This window comes from Betta splendens, chromosome 8 (genome assembly GCF_900634795.4).
Source record: "Betta splendens chromosome 8, fBetSpl5.4, whole genome shotgun sequence".
NCBI lineage: Eukaryota > Metazoa > Chordata > Actinopteri > Anabantiformes > Osphronemidae > Betta > Betta splendens.
In genome coordinates, this window is record NC_040888.2 from 14835862 (window position 1) to 14849703 (window position 13842).

A 13842-nucleotide genomic window follows, 5' to 3' on the forward strand; every position below is an offset into this window, starting at 1 on the left:
AATCTGTGAACAATCATGTATATTGTTACCGGTACAAATCTTATACCCATTACTGTGCAATAACCCTGCAATGACCTTATACTCACTCTAACTGTACTGTACTGCTTTGTACTGTGCCAACACAAACTGTTCTGTACCTGTATTCTTGCTCATCTGTACTGCTGTTGTGAGAGGTAATTTCCCCACTGCGGGACTATTAAAGGTTTTCTTATTCTTATTCTTATTCATCTCAAAAATCACATATCCATCATGAAGTGAGCATCTTAATGCTACCAGAGGTCTATTAGTATATGTGATACTGGTGAAAAGAAACCCAAGTACCAATACAATAGTTTGATGGTTGCTTGATTTCAATTAATAAGGGCTAAACATTACATATTCAGTCAAACATAGTTTGTACATATGTTAATTTTGGTCAGAACACAATATTTCTTCATTTCTCTTCTGGCAGTGCTGCTCGATGGCCATTTGAGAGATTTTTTTACTTGTTTTTGGAGCTGTGTCTGGTGCATTTGTAAGATATCTGCAAACACACAGATGTTGGAATCTATGAAGCCACTGCTTACATTTGATCCATACCTTGTATGTTTTGCAGAAAGCATAGTGGAGTCAAGAAGTGAGCTGATCCTGCTGGTTTAGATATTGGAGATATATTTGATATATCATATTTGTGAATATAGCACTGTATCCCCAGGCTTTACTGCTTATCTTGGTGAATGGTGTATCTATAGTCCTCAGTATTACAGTACATGTACATTCACTTTCACTAGCTGAAGTGTCCATCTATAGTAAGTGAGCCAGGACAGCTTTCTGTGAGTATTATTTATGAACTAGCTGAGTCTCTCTGGAAGCCTGCAATCGAAGGTGAACGTTTTCAGGTTCTATGCATTCTGTAGTACTGTAGATTGTGCTTATTTCTATCCCACTTATGACTATTCACTGACCTGCATTATTGTAAACGTGTCTTAGGTTGTGAGGTCAGAACACACAAATAGGTAAGTAGGTAGACAGACAGATAATCATCATCATCTTATGAGAAATACTCAGAGCATTTTATGCTATCAATTCTTTATTGACATAACAAATTAAGTGCAGTATTTTTTTGCTATAGCCACAACATTATCACAGTGATGTATCTTACAAGCTGAATAGACTCTCAAAGCAGCTTTACCAGAATTACACAATATTACATTTAACTTTAGTTTTCTATATAGCTTATATGAGCATAGAGACAGCTTGGCCAACACACTGTCCTGACAAAAACTCTACAAACTACCAACATTGAATCTTCCTGAGATCAATATTTAGATCACAGCTGGTGAGTTTCTTGAGATCATTCCCCCTTCTTCCTCACTCTGGCACAAAGCTGTGTGATGAGGTACGACAAGTTGTACAACTCACTTTTTTGGTTCTGGTTTTATGGTCTTTTGATGCATTGGATTTTCGTCATCCAAAGCAATGTTTTCATTACAGCGGTGACCTCACTATATTGCAGATTAATACACAGCTGTAAGCTCTGCTCTAGGTTCTGACGAATAGTGAGCAATGGAAAGGCAAAGCTCCGGAGAAGAGAAGAAACAAGGTTCGGATTGATTCACTTTCAGTTCAACTAATTGAAAGAAAGACTTTGTTAACTGTAAATTAACTGTAAATAAAAAAATGCAGCATGCAGAATAAAACCTAGTACTAGAGGGTGACAAAGACATTTTCAATAGAAGCAGGATTTTTAATTAGTCACATGTAAATGAAAAAAACGCTTGAACTTGTTTACTGTATGTAGTGCTTTTAGTCAAGCTCTATCTAAAATGTCTGTTCTGTTTGGTAAACACTAGATGAAGAATTGTTCAACCCTTTTCACTATGTTCAAAATTCTCATACACTTCCCAAGCTTGTCTTAGTCACAAGTCACAAGGTTTTACATCTGTCACCTCTGGACTCTACTGTATAATTCCAAACCTGCTGTATATCAAGATTTGAATATTAACAACTCATTTTACCTGTAACTATATTGTCGTATATTAAAGTGTTGCACGCTGCTAAGATATAGTCCATAGTGCTAACACTAATTTGTATGACACTGTTCGTTATAGATCTTAACACAAGAATAAGGCACTAAAAGTTTAAAATGCTATATTTGACTACAGATCTGTGAAGTGAACTGCAGACAATTTTATTAGTATTTTCATTTTAAAAGCTGAACTGAAGGTGAACTGATCCTTGGGTGACATTTGAGCACTAGCTACTACTGCGCCAAAAACTCTGAAAGTGCATATACAGCTATTTTCTCACACTAAAGCACCAACACAGATAGACAGACATAAAATTCTGATGCAACTCAATAATGACAAGAAGAAAATAAGAAAAAATACTAACATTTCTCATGGATTTCAGCTCACACAAGTTCTTTCAGTTTTTTTTTACTGATTTGTCAGTAGCAGTCTGTCACATGATTAGGATGTAACCCCCCTCCTACAAACTCGTGCACCCTTCCAATCAAGTAAGAAATAGAACAATGAATACTTGGTGCATCGGCAACACCACAAACAACATGAGTGTGGGCTTTCACACATTGTGTTTAATTTTACATTGTCAGTATTTTACATTCCACATGTGGACTTTTCTTGTAGGATTGTCATCTTTCTCCACCAAGGAGTGGTGGTGTGTGTCTGGGAGTGGGAAGGACGAGTGAGGTAAAAAAAAGAAAAGGGACAGTAGGGCAGGATGGTTGGGAGGTAATGGGAGGAGGAGATAAATTATACTGACTTACAGATGCTCTCCCTGGGTAAGTAAAATTGTTAGTGCAGCTGCTGAGTGGCTAGTGTAGTTTGTGCATCACGTTCACATTTCAGTTTATTGTAAACGCAACCCTAACTATGAACTAAAAGGCAGAGAGAGAGCAATTGGAAACAAATCTATGGTCACTGTGTAGATAAGATATTACAGAACTTAGCTACAGTAAGACCCTAACTGGGTGCCACAGAACTGAGCTTCAGAAGGACCTCATTGCTGGTTGTTTTGTTACACTGCGGTTTGGTGTAACAAGAAAAAATGTCTTTTAGTAAGAGACATTTCCATTCAGTCTCGCCTGGGCACCAGCCCTAGGCCCTGCTGAATCACACCAAACAAAGCCACATTTCTATCTGCAATAAATTCTGAAGGAAGAGAAGAGGAGCGTTGGAGAACTCTTCCCTCATGAACACACAGTGCAGATGTAATATAGCCACAAAAGCTGGAATGAGAACTGCATGTCATTAGTTTGTTGCAGCACTCAACGTTTTGGTCATGCGGAAAAAAACATGCTCCTGTGTGCCTGGTTGCATTGCTACTATGACAACCAAGGTCATATTGAATGGCTCAGCCTGTTCTCTGAACATAACAGGCAGCAGCATTGATGTGCTGCTAAAACAGCTTTTACGCAAGGAGGATCGTCACTGACTATTGGTATGTGTTTCTCCGCTTTGCTGGTGCAGCTGATCATGGCTGAAGGCAGTGTGCTCTCTGCTGCTGGTGTGTGTCTGTGTGAGGATAGGGTGAGGATTTCTACATTGATCAAATAGAGATCAAGTGCTGCCAGCTCAAGCCTAAATCCCAGACCATGTTGCCACGTGAAGCAGACCTGATCGTATTCTGTAGTTCCAGAATAGTTAGAATAGATACCTCTTGTGCTCGGTTAAGTGGTCTAGAGGTATTGATAAGGTAGGTAAACTGTAAAGAAGGTAAACACCACAAGGCAAACAAGCCTCATAATAACACCCTATAATAATTCAAATGGCCATAAAGAGGTTTGAATGTCCTCCAACAAAGTCCACCACAGATGGCTCAGATGCCACGTACAGTAACATTTCTACATGCTGTACAGTCTACATGCAATTTATTGGGTCCAAAAAGCTGAAACAGATGTTTCTGTTACGTAGCCCATTGATATTCTGAGGACTACTCCTTCGTATCATGTAGTAAAAATACTAATTCTCATACTGAACATGTGTCTCTACATATTTTGTACCTGTCAATAAATGCTTAATACTGTTGTAGATTCACAGTACTGCCCTGTGTGAGGCACGTGTTATACTGTACGTCCTGAACCAGCAGTCCCTGTCTGAGCCATAACACGGTGGGCAGCATGGCTTTCATTCACAGTGATAGTGAGCACAGTACAAATACAAACAGGCTAGACGTGGGCAAGTGTAAAAAAGTATTGCTCTGTCATGCTGTTGCTCTGTGTGTGTGTGTGTGTGTGTGTGTGTGTGTGTGTGTGTGTGTGTGTGTGTGTGTGTGTGTGTGTGTGTGTGTGTGTGTGTGTGTGTCCGTGCGTGCGCGCATGTTCTCAGGTCCCTGTATAAATGTAGATTAGGGCTCTATTTCAATACCCTGTAACATAGATTAATAACACAGAGATGTCGTGACTAAAGGCTGAATTTAACATAATGAAGCATACATACAGTATACGTCATATTTGAGAGGTTACTGTTATAGGAGGACTACAGACGGGCAGGAACAGGAGACGTTTGAAGAAAGGGTTGGTGGAGGGGTCCAGGGCTACAGACATCTTGGTTTTAGTGCAACAGAAAACAAACCTGATTTGTAGTGCATGACAAGTTGGACATATGATTGTGGTGCTTATTTCAGCAGTGTTTAATATATATATTTAAGGTTTCTGGCACAGAACAGTCACTCCGTTTTTCTCTGATGGTTTTGTCTCCATTGCTGCTGTGCTTGTGAGGGGAGAAGCTGAAGATACTGTAGAAACAGTCCGTGTTCCTGTGGCCATTTGCCAGTGGCTTATTCTGTGCCAGTACCTGCCACAGCTGCCCGCTCACCAATTCCCTCGCCTCAGCATGGATGAAACTAACGCACTGAAGCAAATGTTGCTGACCAGTCAGTTGGTCTGACCTAGTCAAGCCAAAATGGCTTCCACCGGAGTCCCAGTTTCGATCTCGCATCCCAGAGTTTCTTTTAGTTTACTCGCCCCATTGCACTGTCACAAATTCAACTCATTTCACTTTTGTACACAAAAACAGACTCCAGAAAGACCGCTGGTCCCATAAGGTTTGTCATAAAAAAAAAAAATTAAGATTACGTGATTAAGTCTACTAGTTGATCCAATGAGACGTTAAAAAATCCATAATGTCATTGCAACTGATCCATTTTGGCAAATCCGTTGCACCACTTGCGTGTATATTCAGACACACACACAAACTAGCAGCTGAATGAGAGATGAGGTAGAATCTGTCGGTTTCTGGTGGGACTAGAAGCAGGTAGTAGCGACAGAGGGGGTGACCTGCAAAAGTAACATCTCCTACACTTGTTCCCATCTACCAATGCTCAACATTTAGGAAGCAGGACATGGGTCTGTGGTTTGATTAGCAGGGTGTGGCTCCAGTGAGAAAACTGATCCAGAGTTGCACATGGTAACAGGAAGTATGGTGAGAAAAGAGATGAGCAACACAACAACTGAGGTAATATATACTGTAACCAAAAATGCATTTGTGTACTGTTCATGTGTGAGGTAATCAAAACACGAGGTTTAATAGCTAATTTGTGTGTGTGTCTATCAAAATTATATTTTAGTTTTCACAAGTTTTTAAACTACTGTTCAGTGACTTACAGTAACTGCACAGTAAAAGTAGTGGTAACAACACTATTGTTTACTGTGCAAAAGCTCATGCTGTATAGAAATAAATCAGTCTGGGTGGCCTCACTGTTGATTAAAGCGGCATGTAGTTGTATTGTGGAAAGAGAAATATTTTTACAATTACTGAAGAAAGTACACGTCATTCACTGTTGGAGAAGACAGGGTCTGCCAAAAGCTTATCTCCCATTCATCACAATCACAGAATGCACCAACTATAGCTTTTGCTTAGAACTGTAGCTACTGTACCCATGTTTACACCAGCTTTGCCTCTGTCTGCCCTCACTTGCGTACGCTCGCACTGGGGTTGTAGACTGGTTGCCATTCAGGCTCTGATCTCCAAATCCTCACCTCACTGCCTTGTAAACTAACTCCACTAAGGGCCAATTGAGATCTACATGAAAGTGACAGCCCATCATCAGGTTCCTATAAAAATGGGGAATTGGTGTACGTAAATAACAGTAGGGAACAGCTGCAACTTGTACAAGTGACCAAATTTTCATGACCACATTGGTTGAATTGGGGTCATATCAGGATCACAGTTTGGCGGGTCCAACACAGTCAGACATAATGATGTTGACAAAGTGGTTGCAGTGTGTCCTGAAACATGGGAATTAGTATTTTTGTACTCAATGTTTTCTCATCCCAGTGTCAGCATGTGGTTTTGAATGGATTTTTGCTCAGATGTCTGAAATAAGGCCTGTGGTTAACATGTCTTTTTGTTTGAAGAAATCTCATCTGAGGCTTGTCCATAAAAAACAGTGAAAAGAAAAGTCAAATTACAAGCACTGTGTGTGTAACTAAGAGGTGAATATATAAGTGAGTTCTTCAACTTAAATAATCACTACTCACAACAATATAGGTACTATATAAGGTAAAAGTGCAGGTGTGCGTTTTGTACATGTTACACGTACATCACTCACAGGGCCTCGGCAAATGCAGGGTGCGTGTGTTGGGGATGGGGTTGGTGTGGGAGGGTGGTTGGGTTGTTTGAGGAGCTAATGGTCAGGTCCCAGAGAGTGAAGAAAAACTACCCTACACTTATTTACTGAGGCGGGTGTGGAGGGAACAGAGAAACAAACAAGACTCTCCAGTTGGCAGGACCACAGCACATGTGTTTGTCTATACAGGTGGAAAGGGAAATTTAATTTTCAGTTTGCATATAGATATATTGTATGTTTATAGGATCACCATGTTAATATCTATAAATGCTTAGACTGTTACCTTTCTGAATGATAAAAAAACAGGGCCAGATTGTCAGACGTTTTTCTTCTCTGGTGATGCTGATGTGTGTGTGTTAGCTGGTGGCAGGTGTTGAGTTGACAAAAAGTAAGTGTACAGGCCGCTGATTCATCACACTTCCATCTTCCATCACAATCACCCTTATTTGGGCCCATGGTTCTTTCAGAGGTTGCTGTGAAGTCACACATCCTGGTCCTCAAAAACCTCCAGGAAGAGTGGAGGAAAGAGTTCATTGGGACACTCCACCTTCATGTGGAGGAAGCGACTGGCATGGCAAGCACCAATCATTCGCAGGTCCGTCACTTTCATCAGCAGCTTGGGCCAGAAGTGAGGAATGTTGTGCTTGCGGTAGTTGATGTAGTGCTCAAATGCAAGCAGGTAGGCCTCCTGGCACTGCTCGATCTTCTCGACGCTCGTCAACCCTGATCGATCTGGGAATGAAGAAGATGATAACGTTTTTTATTTACCAGCATCTATAATGTTTTATTTGTAAAGTTCATGTCAAGGATTTTATCAAAAATAAGTTAGTATTTTAATTTAGAGCTGTCAAATTGAAATTATTGCAAAAAAATAGAAAAAACACATTCAGCAGAGATACACATAAGAAGCTCACTACATTCAACAATGCTGATCCTGCACTGCAGCAATAGACCACAAGACTACTGAGGTTTGTGCCTAAGATCTGTGTCCCATGAGCTTTATTACTAATTATGTGTTAGCAAACAAATGTTTATTACACTTACAGTGCTGTGGCGTAAGTAACGTAACGTAAAAGCCTATCTCTATTCTCTATCTCTTATTGTTCATGTTTTACTTTGTCAGGTTGTAAGCGAGGTATTGTTTACTGTTAGTCTAGTATTAGCTAAATAAATAATGATTGAATAATAATTGTATTTCTACGTACTACTGTAGCTTACATCTACTCAACAATAATTTGAAAAAATTATGAAATCTGACGCAATGACTTTATTTTCTCAGAGGACAGAGAACATCTATGGCTGGTGAAGCAATTTGAATCTGATGATCTGATGTGGAACCTCTTCTCTGATGTAGCAAGACACACAACTCCTTGTCACAGAACACATGACACTGGTGTGCAGACAATTTAGTTGCAAAGTAAAAAGAGGAAATAGTGAATTTAAAAGTGAAGATGTAAACAACCAAACTACACCCAGTGTGAAAGTATAACAGGGCTAACAGTTAATATTACAGTGGCATATACATGTAGTGGTCTCTCACCTGAACTCATAAGCAGTACAGCTTGCATCAGCGCCACCTCCGAATCATCCAGGTTAAACTGAGACAAGCTCTTGCCTAAATCAAAGATGGCGTCAGACACCACACCCAAGCCGCCATTCTTCAGCTGCTCACGTTTCACTGCCATCTCGCCATTTAACGTCAGCGTCTCGCTGTCGGGATCATACCGTACGGCAGCACGCAGCGACATGATCTCCATGCAGCATCCTTTCAGCAAGATGATCTGGTCTTCACATGGCAGCTTGGAATCAAAACAGATCATGGAATGTAACAAGAGGTGACATGATCAGCCACCATTTGATATCAGTTATCATCTAAGGATGACTTGTATTAGTTAGGTTAATGTTCGGTATCAATATACAGATTTGTTAAATCCTCTCAACTTAGAAATGTAAATAAACACGAGCTGTGATTGCAACTTGTTCCCACCCCCGTCCAATGATCAATGCAATCAGTTAATGCAGGATTAAAGCTGAACTAAATGCATAGATCAAATTACTAAGTTTATTATGAAAGGTGTTGGTCAAAATAATAACCTCACAAAAAAATACCAGACAACTGTGGCTTAGCGCAGTTTCATGCAGCACAGTGTGCCTAATCTTTATTGGTTCATTGTTTGTGTTCATGGCCTGCAAACTTTTGTCTCATTAAACTCCTTTCGCTCCTGTTCTGTCTTTCCTAGAAGCACCCAGCAGTTGTTCTCAGCAACTTACTGAACGCTAGTGAACCAGCATCAAAAGATGCACAGAGGCTGTTAGTGACTAGCTAATGAACACAATTAGCCAGCAAAAAAGACATCAAAACAAAGTGAAAAAAGGGAGTGAGTTCAATTGGCTGGAAACATCCCTGAAACATCCCTATGTAGAGAGAATTTGATTTTTCTACAACTCCACTACCATGCTTTTATGTAACCAGGAACCCGCTACAATATGCATGAGTGCACTCAGTTAGGTGGCACACACGCAAGGGCACGTTCACTTGCTTACAGATTGTGTTGTGCAAAGAGCACACCAATATCACTGAGTGGTGAGTCAGCCCATCTGCCAGAGGTTCAGAGACAAAGCGGGTATACAAAGGGGGTGGTGGTTATTATTCCACGCAACAACAAATGACAAATTACATCAATGTGCCTGAAAAGTAAAGCCTCCAATCAATAGCCCTTATTCAGGGGAACAAAGTCAGTAGTCAGTAATTTGAAGATGAGGCTGGAGTTAATAACCAAAGGCTTGAATGGCGCCGTCCAATCATCATTACTTCCTTTTCTTTTATTTGCATATTCTCATTTTTAGTATAAAACAACGTCATGAAACTATGAAATTAGAATGCATACATTGGCATACCCTTGGTTAATATTAAAAATGCTGAATCCTAGCAAGACACTAACTGCCTGGGTGCTTTGTACCTAGGTCCATCCATCCATCCATTTTCCAAGCCGCTTGTTCCTATATGTGGGGTCGCGGGGGGGCTGGAGCCTAACCCAGCTGGCTATGGCTGGCTATGGCTATGGGCGAGAGGCAGGGTACCGCCAGTCCATTGCAGGGCAACACAGAGACAGACAACCATTCACACACACTCACACCTACAGGCAATGGAGAGAGTCCAATCAACCTAATGTACGACTGTGGGAGGAAGCTGGAGAACCCGGAGAGAACCCACGCAAACACGGGGAAAATGCGAACTCCACACAGAAAGGCATTCCCGGGGTGCCTCCGGGAATCGAACCCAGAACCTTCTGTGAGGCGACGATGCTACCCACTGACCACCGTGCCGCCCATTTGTACCCAGGTCTCCCACAGTATATCTCAATGCAATACTCTACCCAGTGAGCCACTACCAACGTGTATGGAATCAAAGATGTTGCAATTGCTTTTGAGATGTTGAGAAGTCTTTTTCGAATAAAAATTGGTTGTTTTTCTGAACTTTTAATTTATATTTTGGACTGGATGAATATTTCTGCAATCTTACAGCACTATTCTTAAATTATTAAGCTAAGTCAGGGAACAGTTTAGGTTAGTAATAAGTACTTGTGTTACAATATTGGTAAATTCCTCTCAAACACATTCATTAAAAAAAGCCTTATTATAAAGCCTTTTCTTAAATAGTTTTGTGACAACAGAATTATTTAGTCCATTCCTTACAGTTAAACTAGTACTTTTGGTTTTGAAGGCTACAGTAAGAAACAACATGCTCTCAAGAACTAATCCAATTGTACCAGGCATTATGGATAAATACACTATACTGTATGTTTTTTAAACTACCATGTGAGTGATTTAAACACACACAGCATCGACTGGACCTACCTCTGAGAACATGGGCAGTTTCTTGGCAAAGTCTACCACACGGGTTATGGCAGGTGTCATGATCTTGGTGAACTCACTGAAAGCTTCCAGGTCCACCTTATCGCCACCAGGAGTGGGAACCATTGGACCCTGGCCAATGTCATCTGGCTAGAAGTAAAAAAATTACACTGGTAACTACTGTTATTAAATCATGCTTAAGCAAGTTTTCTAAAGGAAGAACATGTGACCTGTGGTTAAAAACACAGTTACTGGGGGTTAAAGCACGGTTTGCATTATCTTTAAAACTTTACATTCACTTTCACATTTTACATTAGTTGGAATTATTTATTATAAGGGTTGGAGCTACAACAGCTACCTGACATTTAAAGCAGGCTAATTGGGTTAATAGACAGCAACAAATTAAACCACATGAACCAAATGAAATAACACTAGTCAATAAAATATAGTGGGGAAGTCGATGGGAGAGCTGAGTAAATTAACATAACTGCTTGTATTTGAGAAAGGCATAAATGAGATTAACACAGCAATGCAACTATAATTAGAAGAGCCACATCAGAAAATATGATTGACCTTTTTAGATCAAATCTGACTGTCATGCTTATTGGTCTAGATGTTTTTGCAGTGAACTTGTAGCACTGCCTAAATGTCTTAATCCATTTAGTGAAAAGGACTTAAGTGGGCTGAGTCTTGTGAGGACAGAATGCGATCAGAGACAGATGGGATCCCTAAAAGGGAGGCTTTAGGCAACCTCTTACAAGCAGATAAGATGTTACTGTTGTCTCTGTAGTTATACAATATGTGTTGAGAATGTTGACAATCATGCACATTTTCATAGCCACACAGCTGATCCCTGTTCTGTGTGGGTGAATTGGGAAAGTAAAAGCCATAACAGAAAGGACACAGCTTGAGGAAACACACTGACAGAGAGACTAAAATCAATAAGGGAACCCTGAGGTGGTAATCTGGATTTTATGGTGGAGGATGAAAATCATGAAGAGGCCTTAGTATGCATAAATTCGAGTTTATTCTTTTTTCCTTGGCTTTATTTAGAAGATTTAAATGATTTACAATTCAGAAAAACGTGCACTTACTTAAGCCTGTTGACAGTTTGTGTACGGCACTGATGTAAAATGGAATTTCATAATACTGTGTTTAACTTTGGAATGGCTTGAGAATATCTGACAGGGTCAAAAGAGTTTTTATTTGTTCCATATTCATTTAGAGACCTACAGTATCATCATTGGTTTAAGTTCATTATTAGTGGTAAGAGTATAAACATCCATTTTTTGCAGTTTGTACAGGTTCTGTAACTAAGATCACTTGTTGTATCTTTAAACTCAAATTGTTACATTGATTTATGTTGAGGAATGTGAAGTTTGCAGAAAGGCTAGTAGTGGTGGCAGAATGTCGGATGAAGAGGATATGGACTTGGCGATATGTGATTAGCGACTGTGGGTGTTCCGGGATGAGAAGAGAGTAGACTGTGAATCTATAATGGTGAGCTTTAAAGAAAAAGTAGTGCCAAGCAAAATAATGCTGGGATACATGAGTTTCACGGCCAGAGACTATGTAGCACCTCCTCTAAGGTGCTATACTGTAAGTGTCAGAGATACGAACATACAACAAATGTTTGTGAGGGGAAGCAGAGATGTGGAAGATGTGGAGGGGAACATGCATATGGGCAGTGTGGAGACAAAGCAATAGTTAAGTGCTGTAATTGTGGAGGGGATCATTCTGCAGCATATGGAGGATGTAGGGTCAGAAAAGGAGCAGAGGAAATTCAGAAAGTAAAAACAGAGAGCTGTGAAAGAAGTGAAAAGTTAGGAGACATGATGATGCAAGGAAAAAAGGGAAAGTATCAGGAGAAATACACGAATGTGAGATGGGAATTTAAATGGACAAATTGATTGTGTTCCTGGCGTACAGTATGTCACAAATTGTTCTGAACAAGCAAAAACCAAAAGTGAAAAAATTAAGGGCATTGTAAAGGCAGCATCAAATTTTTTTTAATATGAAGGGCCTGTCATGGGAGAGTATAAATAAAGAGTTGGGGAGAAGAAGGAGTAGGAGGGAGAAGTTCGATTAGTTAATGCAGATATTATGGTGGAATGCTAGAAGTCTAATAGCTAATGGTTAAGAACTAAAGTGGTTTATTACTAAATAAAAAAAAACCCTGATATTATATGCATACAAGAAACATGGCTTAAACCTGAGTTAGATTTTGTTATTAGGGGATATAATGGTATATGGAAAGACAGGGAAAATGGTGTGGGGGGACGGTTGTATGACATTAATTAAAGAGGGTTTACAATATAGACAGGTACTGTAGAAACCATGTCACAATTAGAGTCAGTAGTGATAGAAGTGTGGTATAAAAATAAAGATATCAAAATAATAAACTATTACAATCCCTGCAAGAAGATGGAAAGAAATAAACTGGAACTGATAGTGGATAACTGGAAGTCTAATCTTGTCTGGTGTGGAGATTTCAATGCGCATAGTAAAGTATGGGGAGATAGAGAAGATTCAAATGGCGAGGTATTGGAAGACATAATGGATGAAAAGGAACTAGTATGTTTAAATGATGGATTAGGCACAAGAGTTGATTTGGTAAAAGGAACAGAATCAGCAATAGATTGAACCTTGGACTCACAATCACTAGCTGAAGAATGTAGTGGGAAGTGTTAAGAGGAAGCACCATAGGTAGTGACCATTATCCAATAGAAATCTCAATAGGGTCAGAGAAGGAAGTAGAGCAGGAAAAGAGGGAAGGGAAATTAAACTTTAGAAAGTTTAGAAAGGGAGTTAAACAAGGAAATATGTAGAATCATAATAGAAGCTGCACGAGCACCATTTGTAAAAGGGAAAGGTTCTAAGGGGAGGATTAGTGCCATGGTGGACACAAGAATGCACAACAGCTATTAAGGACAGAAACAAAGCCTTTAAAAAGCCGAAAGAGACAAATAATTATTCACATCTGGTAGAGTACAAAAGAAGTTAGCAATAACAAAGTTGTAAAAAGTGCAAAAATCAGTCAAGAAAAGGATTTAAAGGAAACTAGAAAAAAGTAATTTCTCGAGAAATTACGTGGGAGAGCTGTTCTGTTGCCGAAAAGATGCCAAACACTGATAGGTTGCTGACGTTAAGACATTGACTACGACAAAACAATGACAAAGATTAAAACGCTAACCAAGGTAAAATGATGATAAAGATTACAAAGTTGACCAAGGTAAAAAAAAATAATTAAAAAGATTAAAAAGAGTTTAACTTTAACAGTTAAGCAATGAATCACAAATACTTCCTTAGTTTAATAACTAGTCATAGTTAACCAGTATTTACCAAAAATCTTGACATTTAAGGTCATGAATTACATCATTACTTTTTTACTATTTTAAAAGGATTTAGACGGTCTTG

At 39.5% G+C, this 13842-nt stretch overlaps 1 protein-coding gene across 7 annotated transcripts in view; it reads right to left on the reverse strand.

The window, feature by feature from the left end:
- Window positions 1–13842, reverse strand: part of LOC114860635 (thyroid hormone receptor alpha) — a 184437-nt gene that overhangs the window by 3907 nt on the left and 166688 nt on the right. For 4 of the 7 annotated variants that reach the window (XM_029159378.2, XM_055510682.1, XM_029159377.2 and 1 more), the window contains 3 exons: window positions 10429–10575; window positions 8111–8369; window positions 6493–7302 (listed from right to left, as the gene is read on the reverse strand). In XM_029159378.2, coding sequence (XP_029015211.1) covers window positions 7052–7302; window positions 8111–8369; window positions 10429–10575 — 657 coding nt within the window. In that variant the 3' untranslated portion in view covers window positions 6493–7051. Of the gene's footprint in view, window positions 1–6492; window positions 7303–8110; window positions 8370–10428; window positions 10576–13842 lie in introns of those variants that run through there. The other 3 variants (XR_003786646.2, XR_008695289.1, XM_029159380.2) reach the window with 3 other exon arrangements.